The sequence below is a fragment of the Athene noctua genome, chromosome 5 (assembly GCF_965140245.1).
Source record: "Athene noctua chromosome 5, bAthNoc1.hap1.1, whole genome shotgun sequence".
Taxonomy (NCBI): Eukaryota; Metazoa; Chordata; class Aves; order Strigiformes; family Strigidae; genus Athene; species Athene noctua.
The window spans coordinates 44,972,966-44,995,559 of NC_134041.1; the positions used below are offsets into that span (position 1 = coordinate 44,972,966).

The window sequence follows — 22,594 nt, forward strand, 5'->3', positions numbered from 1 at the left end:
ACAGAAGATCAGGTTGCTGCTTGCAAGTGTTAAATGTGCTGAGGATGCAGCAGAGGGAAGGCCTGGCAGTTCAAAGAGAGACCAGTACAGCATTCCGACAGACCCAAGCATGGGCTGTGCAGAGGAGGCGACATGAGCTTGGAGTCATACAGGAGCACACACACATTATGTAGAAACTAGTCTTCTGTCTTATGCAGTAAATGGTCAAAATCATGGCACTGGACTCCCATTTTAAGACTTATCATGTTTTGCCTGTTCAAGTAGACACAGCCAACAGATCCAATGCCCATTTTAATTGCTAAACTCAGATACATTCCAGAACTTGTTCTTTGAGTGTTTCTCTAGTGATGGGATGCCAGATACCAGAGAGATTTGGGAGAACAAAGCATTAATTGTGTTTCACTTGGGATCTAGAGATGTGTGCATGAGATGGAAGTGAGGGGGAGGAGTAGAGAGTGGCAGTCACAGGAGACCACAAGCTCTCAACCCCATAAACAAATCATAACCTATACTGAATCATGGGAGCCTTATCCATGAAGGCCACTAATGGCCAATACCCAAGGCAGGGGTTAAGCCTCAAGGCTACTTCACGGGCATTGAACAAAACATGGGGGGAGGGAGGGGGAAACCCTAGACAATGACTACTAAAGAATGTCTTCCTGAAACAAATGCTGGACAGTTGGCTCATTTGAGTAAAAAAATCCATAGTAAAGGGAACAATTTATTAAATACCTTATCAGATTATATTTATAACTTGCTAATGGCCTATGTAGGTTTAGCAGAAATAGACTGCGAGCATATTTCAGCAAAACAAGCTTTTAAATAAAGAGAAAAATTAAAATTGTGAGAAAGAGCCAACACAAAACAAAACTATTAATTCCCACCTATTACTTCAACCCAATAAACACTACAGTTGTGACTTTGTAAACACAGAATTTTTTTTAAAAGTCCTTCAATCATACTTATAGTATTTATCTGGATGCTGAAGTGTGGTATTGCAAGAGGCCTTTCTATACTACCTAGCTCCTAAGCCATCCACTGAGCTGGGGAATAACTTTTATTTTTTTCTGTCACTAAGAAGGAAACATGAGGAGCTGAAAAGGTCTGGAAGTTCTCATGGGCTCCCTACTGTCCAGTCCCAGAACTGAGATGCTCTGCAGAGGGCAGTAGACTTTGTGGATCAAAGCATCCCACTACATGCAGGATTTGAGTTTTCTAGGCATTGTCAGGGGCACTAAAACCAGAGCTGGATGATACAAGCCTACAGAGTTTTCCTGTGGCTGCTTTGGATCCAAATTAGTTCGTCTCATATCCAACCGTGTGACACTGAACACGCCCATTCGCATGAGCCTCCAAAGCACAGTTCTGTACACTTTTCACAGGAGATGTACAGGCAGTAGCACGCACACTGCACAATTCTTTAACACAAATGTCTTTGTTAGACTTCAGTGGCAGCAAGTTCCCTAGACAAATGCTTTTTGACAGGGGAATTTTTTTCTTCCCTCCACAGGCTGCAAATGGGAGTTCTCAGTAAAAGGAATCTCACAGCTTCTCTTCCAACACACTTAAGAAATCTCAATAGAGCTGTGGAAATAGACTATGAAGTGTTAAAGTATTTTCTGATTTTGAATACATCTGGATTTCACTCTAATATTCCATCAAGTAGTGTCCTACCATGATGAGAAAACATTTGACAATCTTCTTTTTCCATGTTTTAAAAACCACTTTAATTACAGAAACTGGTGGGCAAGTTTGGCTTCTGCATCATAGACATTTTAATCAATACCAGCCTGAGCACTTTAAAAAGAAAAGATTAGAGCTGAAAAGCATAAGCCTATTAAAGAAAAAAAATGGCTGCAAGACTACCAGAACAGCAGGGAAGTCTTGTAATGTGCCAGGAACCCGATGAAGCAAGATTAGATTGTGTGAGAGAAAAGGGGAACAGGTACTCAGCAGTTAAGAGATTATTTCCCTCCCCTTTTTATAAAGCATTGTGAAATTCCCCACTCTTGGGATATCAAGAAATGTATACTTTACAGAAAGTGAAGTTCCTGTAAGATATCATGTGTCTCAAATATCTAATTCAAGTAAATCCTTCCACTACAGGATTGTTCATCCACTGCTAAGAAGGAAAGTATTAAATAATGCTCACACATAAAAAGCAAATAATAACATCATACAAAAGTGCAAAAGAAGCAAGTAGCACTTTCTGAAAGTCATAAAGCAAAGGATAAAAATAGAGCTAACAGGTGAACTGTGGGTGTGTATGCCAGGTCGCAAACCATCTGCGTCATTGACAATGTAAAAGTGTCATCAGCATTCAGGTTAGAAGATTAACGATATCTAAATTAATGACGCACTTGTGTTAGAAGATGAACGGCATGTAGATTATCGACAGCTAAAACCAAAAGAATTTGTGCTTGTTAGGGAAGAAACAGGTAAGAAGGGATTCTTTAGAACAACAAAACAGAAATTTATCTACTGGTTGTGCATGCTTAGTAGCGCTTGTTGAAAGTGCTGAGAGGAACAAGTTTTTGAAATGAGCATGCACCAGAGCAACACACGGATTTGCTGTTACAAGGATATATAAGGACTTGTTTTTCTAATAAACGTTAGAGCTTGACTGTTAACCACACTGCAGTGTGTCTCGTCTCACAACCTCGTCCTGCAAAAATAAGGCCTCCTGCTACAGTGAACAAGTATATTTGACTATCAGATGACCTCCATGCCAAGAACTATGTTTTTCTCTAAACATCTGTCAAAAGAGTATCTTAAAAAGCAGTGAAATTCAGCTGCATACAGGAGCACTCTCATATGAATATTCCAGTACTTATTTCTCAAGTGTTATCCTGAAGTTTCAGTCCTTTCTGTTCTGGTCACCCTCATATATACATGTCACAAGATACAGATGGTAGTGTCATCAGAATTGTGATACCATTGCTGCCTCAATGGGTATACCTAGCTCCCTGTCTTGGTGCAACACTAAAAACTCCGAAACAAAATATTAGCATGAACTCAACTTAATTTGGACTTTATTTTGCAGAATTTCTTGCCTGGTATTAAGTCTTTCAAGCTTGCACTGAAGGTGAAATGCTCTGCACAGTACATAAATTATCTTCCTATCAGAAGACACAATCCACAGAAATCTCCTATATTAGGTAGGAACCAAGTATAAGCAGAGAATCCTAAGATTCTTTCTAAAGATTGTAAGCTTTTTTGAGCAGATCTTGCAGACATACACACTCCACCACCAAAACCACAGAACTAAAATCAGGAATATGAAAGTCTGAAAAATTCTGACAGAAAATTGTCAATATATTTGAAACTTACCACACATTATTCCCAAAGCTGTGCTAAATACTGCCATATAACCAAAGTAAAATGATGTTTGAAACAAGCCATACATCCTGAAAAAGAAAGATAAGAATTTATGCTAGGTATTTTCCTCAGTTTTTAATCAGTAAACTTAACTGGCAATATGGTAACCTGATATTGAAGCAAGAAAACTACCACTTACTTTGTCTTGAAAAAGTAGTAGTAAAAGGAGTACATGTAAACATAAATCGCAGTTGATGCCGCAGAAAGAAAGCTTGTCCATTGCCTGAAAGCAAACATGCATGCCCATCATATATCTAACCAAAAGGCTTCTCAAGAATATGCACAATGCACTAAATCTCACGCTGAAAATAAAGTGTACTAATTCTACAGACTTATTTAACAACATCTACGTATTGTCTGCTGTAAGTGACAAAAGCTTCTACAACAACAGCTACCACTTGATACCAAGTGATAATCTGATTTCATATGCCTGTGTGCCTCTACATACTTTTTTTTTTTTATATGTACATACAGGCACACAGAGATGCACATACACACAGAAAGCTCCTGTAAAGAAAGGATGCAAGAACTGGTTTTATTCCCTACAGCTAAAATCTGGACATGGGACACTTTGAAGAGACCCATCTAGACAGAAAAAATATTACTTTTCTAGAAAACTCCCACAATCTGGTTAACTATGAAAATAATGCAACACTTACCACCTGTAATCCTCTGCATTTAGCAGGAAATATGTACAAACGATAGTCACACAAACTGTCACAATGCAGAGGATAACCAGAACCAACATCATAAAGCCATAAACATAGTAGATCTTGTAAGCCCAGAATGAAGTAAAAATGAAATACCTGAAGAGAGTAAAGAGAATATGCTGATGGATTGTAATTGAACTTAAATTATTATAATTTTTAATCAAACTGGCAAATAGCCGACATACTCACATTTCAATAAAAATTGATCCAAAAGGGAGGATTCCACCTAGGCAAACAATAACAGCTGGTTCCATGAACCTGAAAGATATTAAGGTTAGTTTAGGGACAATTTTAATCCTTCATTTATAAACATATTAAGACATATAACCAGATAATTAACATAGCACAGAGAATTATTTAAAGGACATGCTAAGAACATTTTTGTCTCATACCAGCATATTAGAAGATTTCCTCAAAGATGTCATGTGTATGGATAGAAGGAGGGAGGAGTTATTCTTGGGGAAAAGTTGAAACAAAACATAAGGCTCATGCCTATCACCTACAGGCATAAGGTTAGGCATCTAAGCAGCCTTAAAGGCTACAGAAAAAAATCTCTTTTTCCCAAAAAGGGCCTATGCAATCAAGCCTCATAACATCCACTACCCTCGAATGAAGGCAAGGAAAACTCAGTGCTGTTGATGCCTACAAATACAGCAAAAAGCGCAAAGAAAATTTTGCAGGGTGATGGTTATATAATTAAGAACCAGTGTTTATTTTTAATGCTATACTGAGTCATGAGCATATGGCCAAAAATGAATACTCAGCTACCTGTCGATGATACTGTCACTTAGTAAAGGTGACCTCTGTGCAGTACTTGCAATGACACCGAATCTACCTAGTAACCAGTGATTTAATTTGCAGCTTCTTTTATTATTTATAGGGAGACTTGTCTAAGTTGACGGTGTGCAATTTCATAATCTTCAAGAGAAGTATCTTATTTCTTTTTATCTGTCATGCTGATCCAGAAAAATCCATCAGATTCCCAAGATACAGGTCACAATATAAATCAAATCCTACCAACCTGCACAACCCACCACTAACAGGAGACTAAGTGTGCTGCACTTTCTGGAGATCACGGGTGTACACGTCTCAGTGCACCCTTCACTTTTGTCTGTTCCATTCCTCTGAACAGGGAAAGCAAGAAAAATCTATTAAAAAATCCTCTGAGGATATTTTCTTTTCCATAGCTTGCTGCTTCCATCTCAGAATTAAATTAATAGGAAAAAGAGACTGCATTCATGATTTTTCAAAAAAACTAAGTCTACTTTTTGAGACTAGGCACCCCTTTACATTCACTTCAAAAATAATGCAAGGCTTATTCACAATTCAAACCATATACCTTGAATATTCTAGGCTTTATGCCATCAACAAAAGTGCAAAATTGGGAACAGCATTGCAAGCTTCTCCCCACCATCACCCTGCAAATATGTCTCAGCTTGTACATGGAGACAATCAATAAGAACAGGTCTGCCTCCTAGGCACATTCAATCCTAAATCTGTAAGAGGCACTAATTAAAGAGGAAAGGTTTAGCTGCAAGATACCTAATACAACAACCGGGTTGGGACCATCCTTTTTACATAAGAGACTAAAGACCATTTCAGGCCATATGTGAATCAGTGATCCAGGGCTGTAAAATCTGCTGCAACTATTAACTATGGTGTTTTAATTCAACAGAAAAATCGTATTAGGGAAATGTCAGTAGAGCTGCTGTTTTAGACACAACTTAATTTAAAAACAAAGTTATTTCAGAAAAAATTTTAACTATCACACCTGAAAATTTGAAACATACTGAAGTAAATACTTCTAGTTAACACTCATGATTATCCTTACCATTTTTTCTCTGGTATTGGACGAGGCACTGCATTGACACGGCATGGAAAATTAGGCTGTCCTGACAGATTTCGGCCAAGAATTGTACCAACAAGGTTCAATGGAAGAATGACAAAGAAACAAATACAGCACACTGCCACCTGTAACCAAAAAATAAATAATAATTTTAAAAATCAGATATAAAATGGCAAAAGATAACTAATCCACTCTGCATATATTAGTCCTTAGTAGTTATTGCTGTAGAATCATACTCCTAGTTATGAAGCATTAGTCAACATACATGTATTTTATCAAATGGAAATACTTATTTCCTGAGAAACTTCCTAATAAACATTATTAAGTATATTTTCTTGCATCAGTTGAGACAACAGAACCATTACAGATTTTTTTAATGTCTTCATCTAATCATTATACTCAATACATTGCAAAGGAAAGAAATTGAAATCTTCATGGTACTTCATCACAGAAAATTTTGTCAGCTTCTCAAACTTCTGCAGCGCATGCTAACCCTGGGAGTGAACATCTAGTAGTCAGGCAGTTGCACACAAAGTTACAAGTGTTGGGTACAAAATTTTTAATCCAATCCAAAAAAGAAACCCAAAGAAGAATTGCAAAGCTATGTCAGAATACTACCAATCAAAATTTTGGGTTCAATTTTCACTATTATCCACCAGGTAATTAATAACACAGACTGCCAAAGATACAAGTAACCACTGGCATGCACAGATACACAATTTAGAAGCACAATGGCCCTACTTAAATATAGACATGCAATACAATGCAGCAAAGTCAAACCAACATTCCAGCTCTTTCCAGTGAAATGGCCTCCCTAAAATTTTACCATGAGTCATCTTTTTTCCAGTATATATATGTAACCCTACTTTTGCCGTTCCTTGAAGGCAACATATTTTTATCTTCCAAAACAGGAAAATTTCAAATGTTTAACAAGACATTCTCTACTCTTAACTCTTTAGCACAGAATAGATTAGCAATAGACAGTTTAACTTTTTGATATTGATAATTAAAGGCAGAACAGTTGCCTGTAATGCAAGAACCACAGTCCTGAATATTGACTCTGTGACCATCTCTATGCAAACATATGAAAACACTGCCTTTTAAAAGCACTGTTGCCTGAGGCTCTGTGTACACCTTGGTGCTTCCTGAGCAAAGAAGCTATATTCCTCTTTCACTCCATCAGCACACAAAGTCCATGGCAGCAGATTAATCCAAAACAATGAACAGAGGACCAGGTCTAAGAACCACACACACACACTGACTTAAGAAGCAGCTACTCCAGGATAAAAAAAGGCTATTCACGTATGTTATATTTACAGAAATCTACTGCAAGCAGCTGAAAAGCAAGAACTGCTAGACTTCCTGAGATGAGAAACCGCACTACATCAGCTCAATACAAACTTAGCATTAAGTCAATCACACCAGTTCAAGGCAACATCTGACAACAGGTTATCCCTCTATTACTGACTTGTATATCATACTAGCCTAGGCCAGATGTGAACAGAAAATGTTGTCTGGAGTTGGATAGAGCAAGCCTTCATGCTTCACAGAAGAGACACAGTACACCAAACAGGTGGTCAGCAAGCAGAAGCACTGTCCAGACTGCTCTGTATATCTTTGAGGAAAGGTTATTAAAGAACTGCATCACAAGCCACTAAAATATGAAGCTTCAGTGGTAAATAAATGGTGTTTGTGTGGCACAGTTTTTGGTAGCGTGGGAGGGGCTATAGCAGTGGCCCCTACGAAGAGCTTCTCAAAAGCTCCCCGGGGTTTAAGTCAGACCCACCTCTGGCCAAGGCCGAGCCAGTTAGCGATGGTTGCCACACCTCTGCAATAACATATTAAGAAGGGAAACCTGAGAGAAGGTTGGGGACTTTGAGGACAGTTATAAGAAGGACACCTATGGGAACACCGAGGTCAGTGAAAGGAAGGAGGAGGATGGGGGCAAACGTGCGCCAGAGCAGAGAGCCCCCCTGTATCCTGTGGTGAGAGGGCAGGGCCGCCCCACCACCACCCATGGAGGCCACCGGAGGAGCAGAGAATGCACCCTGTGGGGAGGATTCACGCCAGGAAAAGTTCGTGTAGCACTGTCTCCTGTGGGAGGGATGCCACGTGGCGCAGAAGGAAGAAGGCAGAAAAGTTCTTCTCCATGCCCTGGAGGAAGCAGCAGCAGACTGACTGCACGGCCCATCCCCTGCCCCTGTGCCGATGGGGGAGGAGGTAGAAATATTGGGAACAAACTGAGCCCGGGAAGGAAGGACGAGTGAGGGGGTAGTGGTGGTAAGATATGGTAATGCTTCTCACTGTCCCACTCTCTTTGATAAATCCTTAGTGTTTTGAATAAAGTGACATCCTTTTTCTCCCCCTAACGAGCCTGTCCTGAGCTTTTTGATTAATTTTCCTCCTTCCCAGCGCTGGGGGGGAAGGGGTGAGTGAAGGCTACATGGTGTTCAGTTGCCCTCTGGGCTCAAACCACCACAATAAGGAAAAAATAGGTAGCATTTATACTTGCCAAAAATAAAGCAGATTCTACACAATTAATACATATTTAGTATGTCCCATTTATGTTCTTCCATTACTTGAAAACACAAGTAAGCAAGCACTGTCTTAGGCAGGACACTTAGGGTGCCTAAGAATAAATTACAGGAGAAGTATACAACTCCCTTATGGATGCAGGTCCTGCCCTTGAGAACTGCTCAGTCTGAAAGAATGAGCAGACAAGAATTTTCAGAGAAAAATGTCATGAAGTATTGTATAACTTCCAAAAACATCATCTTGAGTAGTACGTTTACTAAGATTCTCACCAAAAAAGCCCAGCTTGCTTGAGGTATAGCGGGTAGAAGAGCCATTCAAGAATTAAGGCCTGGACAGGATCCAAAGAATTTCCAAGCTGACCATACTGAAACTTATTTCCATTTACAGGAAGAGCTTGTTCTGCTCTGCCTGGCAAGGACCACCAGGTGTGTTGGGTGGCCCCTGCCCATGGTGCTCTGGCAGGTAGGTTTCAAACCTGGCTGAGGCAGAAAGCTCAGACACAGGCAGCATGAAAGGGCATCTGTAGTACTTATCCAGCCACAACCGTCTTTTATAGCACAGTTATCAAGATGTCTGTAGCTTCATTTCTTGATCTTGGAAATTACCACTGACTGGGGATAGTGATAGAAAGTAAATCCACTGCTTTACTGCAGAAAGTGACTGTCCCCGAACTGCCTTGGGTTCCAAGCTCACCTGGAACAAAACTTAATAGCTTATAATTGTCCATCTTGCAAAACACATCTACCATAGGGAATCCACATGGAAAGAATATAACCTTGGACAAGGAACCAAGCAAGGAACATCCAGGCCTAATTACTGATTAGGTGGCAAGCTCATCGATGAAAAAAGGCAGTCAGTAGCATCTCATTCTCGTGACACCAACTGCAGAGCTGAATGACTTCAAATCAGGTGGGCAAGGAGAAGGTCCAACTTTTTCCAGCAGGGCTTAGTTGTTTTGTTATCTGGGAGACTGACTCAGTAGCAGCTTTGAAATCTAAAATGTTTATTTGCATAAAACAGGCTGAGACAGACCAAGATTCCTTGAATAATGGCTTTAGTAAGTACTGCCAACCTGTCCCCACTACATTTGTAATTTTCATCCATCAGAAAATCTGAGTGCTTGTGGTTTCGTTATCAGAGCAGTCAAAGCATGACTGATAATGGTGCAACACCTTCCATTCTATTAAGCATTTCGCTGAAAAATGAACTGATTTCAGACAGAACAACCATCATCGTCAGTGAAATCTTGTAAGCAGCATTAGGTAAAGTCAACATTTTGTTGAACAATGAATTACCTGTCTTAATGTTCTGAGGACAGCTGCTATTGAAATACAATTTTTTTCTTGTTTCCTGGAGCCATTCAGGAGTCTAAAAATTATCTGAGATAATTCTGCAGGAGGTCCAACTAAGCAAGCAAGGATGGACCATAGTGCAGGGTCAGGAATGCCTCCCACTTCCACCTGCCTCTGATAAGCTGTCCAAGTTGATAAAGATGTGAATGTTCTTTCTTCTGAGATAACCCCACACTGGTGACAGCAACCTGCTGGTCTTAGTAGGCTGACCAACACAATCAGTACTTGTTAGAACACACTGTGCTGACCTCAGTGGCATCTTCTTGCTTGCTTTTGACTTGCTGCCTGACTCCAAGGTAGTCTACCTGCTCAGATTGATGCCTACTGAAAATTACTTTCTTCATTCTTGGCAGTAATAGCCTTCTCTGGAGACAGCTGGCTTTTCTAGCTTCTGCTTTGTCAGGCATGTTCCTCTTAATTTCAGATCTGAGGTGAAGACGCTGTCTCCCTCCCAAACACTGCTTGTTGCCACAGATGACAAGGGCAGTGATGATGCAGGCTGGGCAATGTCTAAACCTAGAGTTTAAATCCAAGCTGAAGCAAACACTGGAGTACACAACTGTCTTAATGGAAAGAGAGACTAAGTTACAAGATTTCTGTCCCAAAGGTTTCAGAGAATGGGATTACAATGGCGAAAGCAGCTCAGGCACTTATTGGCCTCCATTTCACCATCACAAATGGTAAGAGGAAAGGAAGGCAGGATCAACATGCATACATGCTCTGCCCTCCCACAGAGGTCACTGGTAACATACTAAAAAAACCAAAACCTCAGTAATAGCTCTTGCATGGCAGCCAGAGATGAAGTTAGGTCTTCAGGAGTCTTAAGAGAAGTATTGCTGTAATATCAGCCAAGAGAAATCAAGAGAAAAGGTTTAACTACCAATTTGGAAAATGCAAATTATGCAGACAGGCCAATCTACTACATCTACAAATCCAGTATTCCATACACATTCTCCATAATCCATATTACTGAAGACAAATTACATGAGTTTTTCTACCAAGCCAGTACATTAAAACATAGCTATTTCATTTTGACTGCTGCATTTTTGTTGTATAAAATATCTTATTTATACACATGGTTTTCAGGTTTTAGTTGCCATAGAAGAGACTGTCAACCTCACCAAGCCTGTCTTCTTTCTAACCCCTTTTTGTTTTGTTGGGGAAAGAATATTCTAGTGCCCTTGACTGAATATGCAAAATTTAGTTTTCCTTATTTGAAAGGAAACATTTTCAAGAGGGATATAATTTATGTTCCAGCGCCATGTGTTTCATATTTTCTGACAACTGTAGATTAAACTTCATTCAAAGGTGATAATTAAAATTTTTATGAGCATATCTAATATTAAACAGCTACTGGCAGGCTATGGTGCCTTGACTGCTTAATGCACAAGGGAGAAAAGCAATAAAAATTAACTGTCAGAGTAGCAGCTTGATCTTTCCTGTCAGCCATCAAAACTCACTCTCAGTCATAAGACTCTTCCCCCCCACCGCCCCCATAGAGGGGTTACTGAACCCATACAGCGAAACGGTTTTCTGTGCATTATCTGACCAAACATTATACAGAACAAGAACAGAATAGAGGCTTCAAAATAAAGTGTTACTAATTTTATTCCAGCTAAATTTTTAATCTAGGGTGCTGATTTGGGTAATAAATTGAACTGTTGAAAATTCAGGCAGAACCATTAAGTTGTGTCTGTTTTCAGCAAAAATGAGGTTTTTGGCCAAGGGTTCCACAGTCACTTTCAAGCAATCTGAGGAAGTACCCTTGCTGAATGTATATAACTAGATTTTCTTCTACTTTTAGCCAGGTGTATCTCCTTACCTGGGTATGAAAATTTTTGGTGCTACCGGGTCCTCCTTTTCATAACAACTTAAAGCTGTCAGGGATGGCTGCAGCCTGGATTAAGCTATCTGTTGGAGGAAATACTTTTTCTAGTTTAAACAAGGTACAAAAGATGCAAGCACTAGGGTCTCAATCAGTGTGTGCAACCTTATTTAATTAAATCTCTAAAAATGTATACTGGAAACGTTAGCTGCACAGGAAACTATTGCTCAAACAAAACAAAAATGGTACAACTTAACAGTTTAATAGAAGCTGCATGGATTCTGCAGTCAGAATATTATCTTAGTCATAGTAGCCTTAATGGAAATCTTTAAATTATGTATCACACAGAGAATAACATAAGCAGTCACAATTTATGACAAGCCAGAATTAAGATGGTCCCTTCAAATTCAATCCTGCTGTACTCTGTAGAAATTCAACACTACTACATATTTCTGCACAGAACTACCACCACACTCCTCAGATGCATATCGAGAGGTCACTTCACTTGCCAATACTTAAAATTCTTTTTAATTGTTCCATGCTCCATGGAACATTTTACATATAATTCAAATGCAACAAAATAGAAAGATGATTGACAAATACACCGAAAAGACTCAGACATCGACAGAAGGCAGGTCAAGGTGTACAACACCTTCAGAACTCCTCCATGTTCATCAGTAATAGGATACAATAAACAAAGCATCCTCCAAAAAAATAAAATTTGGGCTCCAAAAGAACAAATAATTGAACAGTACCTACTGTGTTTCTATAAGGTGAAGAGATGAGAGAAAAAACTCAAGACTTTTATATCTCCAGATGATTAGGGAGTTGAACGCTTTAAACCATTAAGTTTTAAAGAGCTCTCATATTTGAATAAAATCTGTCACATTAGCCATTGCATTTTGAAGGGAAGGGCAGCTGAAAGTTATCCCAGGGAAGAGGCTCATGGTGTACTGTTCAGGCTCATGGTGTATTTCACTACAGAAGGTTTGTCACAGTATAGTTAAGATAGCTTGCATGTACATCCAAAACGGCTAAAGGCAGAGTTCCAAGACTGAAAAATTATTTCAGAAACAAGCTTTGGATCCTCCCAATCCCCACCACATCTTCAAGGAGATCCCACACAGTGCGAGTGAGTTATACAAGGTGAATGAACCTTTGAAGTTCAAAACAGACTGCAATGACAGAGAGGTGTATGAAGGTCCTGAAGAGCCCAATCAGTTTGAGCATTTCAACACAAAATGTAGAAGAGCAGATTCCAGGTAGATAAAAGATGCACTAACTGTGAGTTAGCTTGGATGTCTTGGCTTTGCCACTACGAGCTGCCCTCACCTTCATTCCATAGAAAAATCTGTTTGGAGGGAAGAATTAAATCACAGAGAAGACTACCTAGCAGTTCACTGGGAAGTGGCAGTGCAAAACGGGCAAAGCACAGGATGTCATATTTAAGCACAGTCTCTTAGCAATCTTTTAGCTCAGACTTTTCAGCAAATGCTTTTTCCAGATTTACAGTAGTCAAGAAGAGGTGGTAATTCTTGCCAGCAATTTAAATAAAGGAGGGTGGTTTCAAGACATGCGAGGGTAAAGGAAGTTAATTTCTCTGTTCTAGTACATATAGATGGCAGAGATTTTATTTCCCCAAGAAAACAGCAGCAGCAAGTTTGCACTAGAGAAGTCTGGAAGCTTCTCTACATTGAAAACAAAGGTGGAAAGACACAAAGTTATCTTATCCATAAAGCCAGAGGGCTTCCCGGGGATTTCAACCTGAAGCATAACATGGTGATTTCAAACAATTTTCATTTCTTTCTACAAACCAGCTTCATTAGTTGATTTGAAGTCATTAGACCGTTGCTTATTCTGATGAAGTTTCCGATTCATAACCTGCTCCTACTAAAAGTCTGCTAACTCCACTGAAGTTTTATTGCTGCAGTCATAATGATTCAAACACTTTCATAAAACCTGAGATCATTAAAATTGCTACACATAAAGAGTCCTAACATCCTGATTAAGCGACCCCTGAAGATTTATATTCCCATTTGCTTTTGCATGTACATGTTTCCATGATCTTAAAATACAAATCAGTTGAACAGATTTACAAGACAAACTTCAGCACAGGTGGAATTCCCTTCCTCAGCATTCCTGACCTCCAAATGGGAATACAAGCAAGAAATGTGATATCATAACTGCTTGCTCAGCAGTAAAACAGAACCTCATTGCACATATCAAAGATCAATGTTGTAAACTTTTATGACAGTATTGTATATGGATGCTAGCTTAGGAAAGAAAAAACAATACAATATTCTTTTGGGGCACTGACCAACTAATACAAACATATCCAAAGATAGAATTTTCATCCAATTTCTTGAAGAAGAAAACAAACAAAAAAATTAAGTGAACAGTTTATCAATATGTTTAGCTTGATACTATATTTACAACAAATTCAATGTAAAAAGTCGGTATTTAGGCATGCATTGAAAATACTGCTAATAAAAAGGTGACTAGAACCAGTAATGTACATGTAAAGTAATGACTCCTTCATCAGTGAAAAATTATTGAAAGCCTTTGCCTGAAACTCAGTATTGTCTCTTTACTACCATTTATGATTTCCATCACATTAATTCATTAACAGTGTGTTCTTAAGAAGTATTTTTAGTTACATACTGAATTTGTTTATATGCCAAATACGATTTATAACACGGAACTTGTGATACTAAGCTTCATTTTGTGGTAGATTTAAACTAAGAAGAAATCCAAGGCTACTCAAACATCTCTGAATAGACTGAACAATTTAACATATCACAAAAACTGATATGCAAAGAAGGAAGCTATAAAAAAATGTTAAATCCCAAGATTTGCTACAGCTATTGAAATGAAAACAGCCTTCCTGTATTAAGACTTTTTTACAGTTAACAGTGCTACTACACAAAATTAGAAAAAGCAATTTTATGGTGCATATTTCAAAAAATTCTGCTCAAATACTCCTTGCAAGCTCAAACTGATATTCTGCCAAAGTGCCAAGCAATTATTTCCTACATTGTATTCACAAGGTTGTTTGAAGTTGTTTGAAAGGGCCAACGACAACAAAACAAAATCCTGACAAAAGCCACAAGAAACAAGAAAAGTCATCACAATTAAACGAGAAAGTAATACAACCAGCATTGTTTTTCAAGTGACATGGTTAATACAGACATAAGATCATAACTGGATGCTAAATACCACTTCACAAAGTGAAAACAGTGATTCATTTTCATAAAACCAGATCTCTTCAGGACACCTCATCTCATATTGTTGCCTGATCTTTTATTTCTATTTTATTCCTGCTTGAATGCAGTGATTTGAAAGTAGCTTTCACTTTGAATCCTTCTGTATTGCATTTTAGCTTATAACCAGTTTGTGTTGACCATCCAGAAGAAAATTCAAGTTGCTAACTTCCCACGTTGTTATAACACTAAGGTTGAATACAAAGCAAAAGGGTCATTTTAAGCAGAGAAGACTGTTGTTGGAATCCAGCGGTTGTTGCTATTGTGATTAAAACAAATTATACACAAAGCACCTTAAACCCCGCCCAGACTAAACTTCTGACTAAGAAGCTAAAGCTACAACTCACAATTGTATTTAGACTAAAACATCGTTTTCCTGTGTCTACCATAGTGTTTAAATTCTCCAGTAAAATGACTCACCATTGTTCCAAAGGGTATAGCTCTTGAAGCGTGATAATAGATGGCAATGAAGTTAATGAAGAAGGCAGTTCCACACACCATTGCCGGAATAAGGAAGGCTCCGATAAACATCTGCTTTATCCATCTCCTTCCTGTAAGAAGGGACATTCCAATGGGACTGGTGAGATAGTGTATTTTGCATAAAAAGTTATCAGCAAGCTCTCCAGAATTTAGGGGTTTGACTATTTCTCCCCCCAAAAGCTGAAATAAATAAGTAACAATATACTACATCAATACAAGACCCAAGAGTCAACTAACAGTTTCATCTGACTCCTGGCAACTCACAAGATGCAGCACATTAATCAATTTATTAGGACAGATGAAAAGACAGGAAAAAGGATAAAGCGCGAGAATATTTCCAGGTGAAAAGGCAGGAAAAGGGATACAGCACAAGAATATTTCAGCTGAAGAACAGCATATGCTAACTAAGCTGGCCAAAGAAATCAGGGTATGAAACCTAAGTATATATGGAAGCTGCAGATTAGCAGAGGCAGAGACAGCAGAGCCAGCCCTGTGCAGAGCCTGCTCACACCCTGAGAGCATATGAGAGCTCAGCACTGCTCCCAGGACAACTCAGCACTACAGCTGCTTTCAGGCAGCACCTGCTCCAGGTTGTCTTGACCTAAATAGGCTGACTCCATACACTCAGGATGTATTAAGGAAGTGGCTATACCTAGCATTTAATGTACAGCAAAACTGAACTCAGACATCTTCAAACGGCAGAAAAGGTAGAAGGAAAGTGATTTCTAAACCCCAGGCATAAAGGGAACAGCAGCACTTGTTAGCAGTTATTACCGAGTTCAGAGCTCAAAAAAAACCTCTTAGGCAATACCTTAAGAATTTTCTCTGTCCGTATTCCCTTTACTTTCTATGCTCTTAACTACTGTCTATACTTAAATTTAATACACCATAGATGCATCTGTAATTTTCACTAAATAAAAAACAGTACGAAAAATAACATATGCTTTTCAAGACCATCATATATATTTTCATCATGAGCCAACATAATCAGCATTTCAGGGTTGGATACATGTTTGATCTGTAGAAAAAAAAGCAAACTTGGCTCAATTATACAGCATAGGACATTTTAGAACAGCAACAACAATTCACCTACATCTGTTTTTCTACCAATCACTAGATTTATACACAAGCCACATGAAAAGAAACACCTAAACTCCAAACTCGAGTAGATTAGAGTGCAGTTGAGACTGAATGCTAACAAGTAAGTTGTGCTAAAAAAATACATATTTTCTTTTGCAAACTTACCAGAATTATTTTTTCTAAAGCAGTGCAGAAAACAGTAGATATTGATTACTCTTTTATTGCAGCACAGGGAATGGATGAAGCTAGTGGACTGCAAGGATGTAATTGGTCATAACTCAGAAGCATAGTGGGGAGCACTTGAAGACTGCCTGTCCAAATCTGTTACGTCAATTTTATTGGGCTTCTGCTCTCTACTCATACCCATTTTGAATTTGCTAAGTATAAAGCTGAACACATAAAGTACAATAACCCTCTTTAAAAGATGCTATAAACTGTTTTCCTCATCAACAATTAATGATCTAGTAAGTACTGTATACTCATCCTTTCTGTGTTAGTAAACATAACCGCCCAGGTACCTATAGAGGAGGGCTATGTAATAGTCATCTGGAGGAAATTATGTGAGCTGTTTAACAGTGTGTTACAGAAAAGGGAGAGACTCTTATACTCTCTGGACGCCATGAAACAAACAATTATATACAACAGTATAACAAGCAATTCATAAGATACAACCATTAACAATTCCTTATCTCTTATTAATTTTAAATTAACAAAAGACTTCAGCTATCTTTAGTTAGAAAATGCAGCCAATACTGAATAGGAAATAAGATTAAAATATACTCAAAATATTTTCTGTTTATTAAGAATTTAATGGATTCCATCTGAATGACCTAACTTCATGAGGACATTTCTATGTTGGTGCAAATCAGAAAATAATAACTTATCCATTTAATAATACAACGAAAATGCTGAAACATTAAAACACTTTACCTCCTTGTCTAGCATAAAGGCTTCCTCCAAAATATCCATTCACTGGCGATGTTGCAGCATAAACAAATATAGCTGTACTAAGCATTGATCCTCTCCTACAAGAAGTGATTTTTTTTGGTAAATGAAACAAAAGCAAACAGTTTTAGAGCAAAAGATTACAGTAAAATATGTACATTTAGCAGAAGCTATTATTTCATATTTTTAGATAATGTAAAAATGAAAAAGTGCTTAAACTGTAAAATTTGCATAAGAATGAGAACTGTTTGTATCCAAAGCTTCTGGCCAAGTCTAATTCAATCTGGGAGAAAAGAGTTCTGATGTACTATATTCTTTTCTAACATGCATTTGTTTTCACTGGAATACAAAAACTTACCTTGGAATCAAAATGCACTGACATTTGGATGTGCATACCTTGTGTATAAAGAACTGAACTATTTAAGATCCAACTATTGCAAATAAAAGGTCCTCTTAATATAAAGGCCAGTATTAACAAAAATATATTAAGATTGTGAGTGATGTTTCTGTCATCCCTCAGAAATTAACTTTTAAGATTGAAAGTGTTCATCTTACAGAAAATTTGAAAACCAGATTTAGAAATTATAAATACTATAATGAAGCCACAAATCAGCATGGAGTGGTCCAATCAGAAGAGTTCAGTCATTTTTAAATTATCACCTCATTAAATGTTGAAGTGTTCATTTTGGTATAATTTTTCTGAAATTTTACAGGCAAAGCTAATAATTGTAAATCACAAAAGCTATCTCCAAATACATTTTAAAAAATCACGTCTAAGAATAGCGATATATAAATGATATTCATGAATAGAGCTGTTTTCCCGTGTCCCTCTGCTACTCTTGATAGCAAAAGGCAGTAGGTTTTCAGCCAGCTTGCTGTATGTTCTTCAAATTCATTGTCTGGAAAAATTTCAGACTACTGGCATTTTAGGTTTTGATGAACCAGCCCGCCCTACTCAAAGAAGTAATCTTTAGTACAACCAGCTTCCATGACTGCATGGCATAAACTGAACTAAGCAAATATACCTGTTGGTCACACACACACTAAAGGATGCTAACATCTGCTTCTTAAAAAAAAGCAATAGTTCCATTCTAGCAAGCTACTAACACTTCTAACTTAAAACTATTTAGAAAGACATACAAAACCCCAGAAGACCATGCACAGTGTGAAGTGACACATATAAATCTGTATACCTGTAAAACGATCAGAAGACATTAACCTAAAGTGATCTCAAAATTTGCTATTCTCGAGCTCACTTACATTTCAAATATTCTAATGGGAAAGCTTCTAAAAACACAAACCAGTGTTAATAAATTAATAACTGACACAACCAAATTTCACTGAGAGATTTTTAGTTTTTATCAGCTGCACGATGCCTAAGAGTTTCAACAGACCCAAAGAACACGGACAGGCAATCATTCTCATAATTCTGGTTTACAGCCTTTTTCACTCACATCCCTATTTTCTTAAATGCAAGAACCGTCTGCACCAGATTTGGTCAATTTTTCCATTTCAAAGTGAATTTAATTCTGGGTGTGCAAGTGATATAAAGGCCTACTGCAATAAAAGACTAAGTGCATGTAAGTTTTTTTAAATTAATGTTCTGACACATTTTACAGTTGCTGTAACTTACAGCTTCCCTACAGTGCATAAACATTCTGAAATGGTTTCATTCCCTCCCTTAAAGGGCTACCATGCTGTACAATCAAAAATGGTAAGTGTATCCAGAAATGTAACCATGGGGCACAAGGAGGGAATAACACCATTCAAAAAATGGAAATATGTCATGATACTGGTACTAGAGTGGCTTTTGAAAGGCAGCTAAATTAAAAACCAAGAGTTCTCTCTAGTGGCACATGAAAGTATTACAACTCATTAAAATCAAGTTACATGTGATATTCAAGGGAAAACAGAACAGAGATTTGCAATTTTAGTCACTGCTTAAAACAAAGCACTTGTAAAAAAGACAATTCCCCCCAGTATCCAAAACATGTTCACTACAGAAACAGATCAGTCCATTCAGGACACCAAAAATCTCAAAATCTCAAACAGATAAAAGGTAAAAGAAGAGGACTAGGTGAACTGGAAGTGGTGTGTTAAATTTAAACTTGAGTTCTAGTTGTTTGTTCGACATGAATTCTCTCCAGTCAGGATCACAGCCCATCTATTGCTGGAGGTTCTACATGCAACACAGGCTGAGTAGTATTGGTTTGAAAGAACTTAAGAAATTAAATCTGCATTCCTGAGAAGACTTTTGGGGATAAGATTGGCTTAATGCATTGTCAGCAGTAAACAGGACTATCCACAACACAGCACACTCCTACTTCAGTCTTTACATGACTCGGCACAGAAAACAGGGTAAGAAATATAGCAGTATCTTGTCACTCCAGTCAGAACCAGGAGTGAAATATGCACCTTTTAATATTTATTTCCCATATAATCTACCCATGATGCTGCAGAATGACAAACTAGTTTCATAATAAATCATGTAAAAAGCAAGCATTAAAACAGTAAAATTAAAAGAAGACCAACTCACATGATAAGAGTAGGACAAAGTTTCATTAAGAGTCCTGAATATTATATCTGATCTATAGCAAGACCTAAAGATTCTCAATCACTTTTTTCCAGGCAGTTAGAACATTCATTTTTGTTCAATCAAGCATTTATACGCGGAAGGCATGGCACAATTATACTTACTCTGTGTATAAATCTTCTATCATTGCAACAACAATGACTATAAGAGACACAGCAAAAATCTGACAACCAGAACCAATAAGCGATGAAAATATTAGAGGATGACTGGATGGTCTAAAAACATCTCCATGGACCTGCTTCCACCCATACTCATCACCTAGATCTCTGTCCTAGGAACAACAACAACAAAATTTTAAGTCTAGTCATGACAATTAATGACAAACACACAGGCTAGGCATAAATTAAAGGTTTGACTTATTAAAGCAACTTTCAGTGCAAATATGTCTTCTCTCCTGAATGCATCAAATCTAGGTGAAAAGTTTACTTTTCAGATGCTTATCAAGACAACAAAAATTACTACTTGAATGTATGATGCAGTAAAATCTATCAGATTTCCTCCCTGTCCCTAAAAATCTTCTGAAGTGTTTAGGAGTATACACGGCTTCTATTACACACTCAGTATGGACCTCATTTAACCGAAGTGTGGATGTGAACATTAACACAGTGACTACAGACAGAATTCTGAGTTGCAACCTGAGGAACATGTTATAAACAAAACCAGTAACACTTTCAAGACACACATAAGGCAGTTTTCTGTTCAGCTGAAGAAATCCATTCAGAGCTGCTAACACAATGAATGTATAAAGAGAAAACAATATGCCTTAAAAAAAGATTTTAAAAAGCATGAATGCAGATCTTACCATATCATCCATTTCTTCTTCCTTGCTGTATCTTGCATAATCTTTTCGCAAAGTTCTCATTAATATCATAGACACTAGGCCAACCAGAAAGATCACCATCATAAAAGAATTGAAAATTGAAAACCAGTGAATCTACAAAAAGAAAACACATCCCTAAGGTTTAGAGCTGTAAATGTGTTTCAAAATTGTTCCAATAAGGATAAATCATTGCCTAGAAGGACAGATTGTCAGCACTAGCTAAATAACAATAAACCCGTATTGTAACTAACACTACATTTGTAGAAAGTCCCACTAAAACTGGCCTGTGAAACACCATATATAAAGCTTTTCAGCGGCCAAGCTTGTTCATGACAAAGTTATCACAGCTTAATTAAGCACCAGCAAAGTTCAAACAATTGGCTGCACAGGCTCCCTTTGTAAAGGAATTGCAACATGATATATTGCTGCCTTCCTAGAGAAGAGGTTTAAGTAGTAAAAGAAACAGCCAAAAAGCCAAAGAAACCATTGCTTTGCACAGGACCAGTATGTGCAGCAGTGTTATTTTGCCTCTGACAAGCACATCTTCTGGTTTTCATCAAGCTCCAAACAGAATCCAAACCTTCTAATTTCAGAAGGTAGTGTAGCTCAGTATGCTATCCATAAGGAGATTAAAACCACAGGTTTAAACCATCACAACTGCTATCACCAACTGGTTTAGGCTAATGCTTTCTGCTTTCCATTTACTTCAGTAAAAAGTGTACCTATGACCAACTGCTGTTATTCAGCTTACAACTAACACAGTTGTGTACCTGAAATTTCATTGATTCTGATCACATGAATATATTTTCTTGAACTGCCTTGTATTTGCTGCAGGCTTGAAGCTTGCTTGCACATTTACTGAACCATACTAAAAAACTGGAGCCATCCTATTTGAGCAACAGAACTATCACGTAAAACCTACAGTCCTAGATATGCCGGTTTCGTTGTCCCAGAGAACACCTGGGATATACAAAAATTCAAAAGATGTCATCCAAAAATTCCATGACATCTTCTGAACTAAAGCAACCATTTCAAAGAGATATTTTGTAAGGTAGTCTTAGAACAATACATACTCTGTGCTGAAAGAAAGATGGGTCAAGATACTTGTCAAATCTGTCTTCAAACTTCACATCTGATTTCTTCCATTTCACCTAAAGGGAGAAAAATTTACATTTGAAAAGCTCATTATATGTTCAGCTATACTCAAATACAGAAACCCAAACCACATTTTTAAAATAATCTACTTCAGATGTTTTCTTCAATATGAATCTAGGTTTTGGCAAAAACAATGGACTAATGTTCTTAAATGTTCAGACATAGAATGAACACCAACCACCTTGCCACATGGATCTAATCTTGTCTGTGCTTATGGTTAAGAACAAGGAAGACTTAGTCTTCATTGCCACAGCTCCCACTACCTATGCAAGGCTAAAGATGCAAACTTCTAGTTGTCAAATACAACAAACCTTTTTCATGATTACAGAAGGAGCTCAAAAATACTCATACTGAAGGTGCCAAAACCAAAATCCATCACGTGATCCTATTTTTCAGTTTTGTCAAATGAATAGTTCAAAGATCTTTTTTCCCCACAGCAGATACTCATAAGAGGAGGCAATGCCTTTGAACAATTCTCTCAAAGTTGCCCAAGATTTCAGAACAAAGGTCAGAGAAAGAAAGCATGTTTAAATATCTTCAAGAATTACGTGCTAGAAAGCAGCAGAATTTTTCCGAAGATGTTTTTTTTCTGACAGCACACTTGCTTTCCTCAAC

The 22,594-nt window shown here is 37.8% G+C and overlaps 1 protein-coding gene across 1 annotated transcript in view; it reads right to left on the reverse strand.

Moving 5' to 3' along the window:
- The window catches only part of TM9SF3 (transmembrane 9 superfamily member 3), a 51,579-nt gene that overhangs the window by 3,221 nt on the left and 25,764 nt on the right, over positions 1-22,594 (reverse strand). Inside the window, exons 5-14 of the mRNA XM_074907304.1 lie at positions 21,898-21,975; positions 20,807-20,938; positions 20,109-20,275; positions 17,397-17,491; positions 15,327-15,457; positions 5,920-6,059; positions 4,278-4,346; positions 4,038-4,184; positions 3,518-3,601; positions 3,331-3,407 (exon numbers count right to left, since the gene is read on the reverse strand). Of these exons, the coding sequence (XP_074763405.1) occupies positions 3,331-3,407; positions 3,518-3,601; positions 4,038-4,184; positions 4,278-4,346; positions 5,920-6,059; positions 15,327-15,457; positions 17,397-17,491; positions 20,109-20,275; positions 20,807-20,938; positions 21,898-21,975 (1,120 nt within the window). The remainder of the gene's footprint in view (positions 1-3,330; positions 3,408-3,517; positions 3,602-4,037; positions 4,185-4,277; positions 4,347-5,919; positions 6,060-15,326; positions 15,458-17,396; positions 17,492-20,108; positions 20,276-20,806; positions 20,939-21,897; positions 21,976-22,594) is intronic.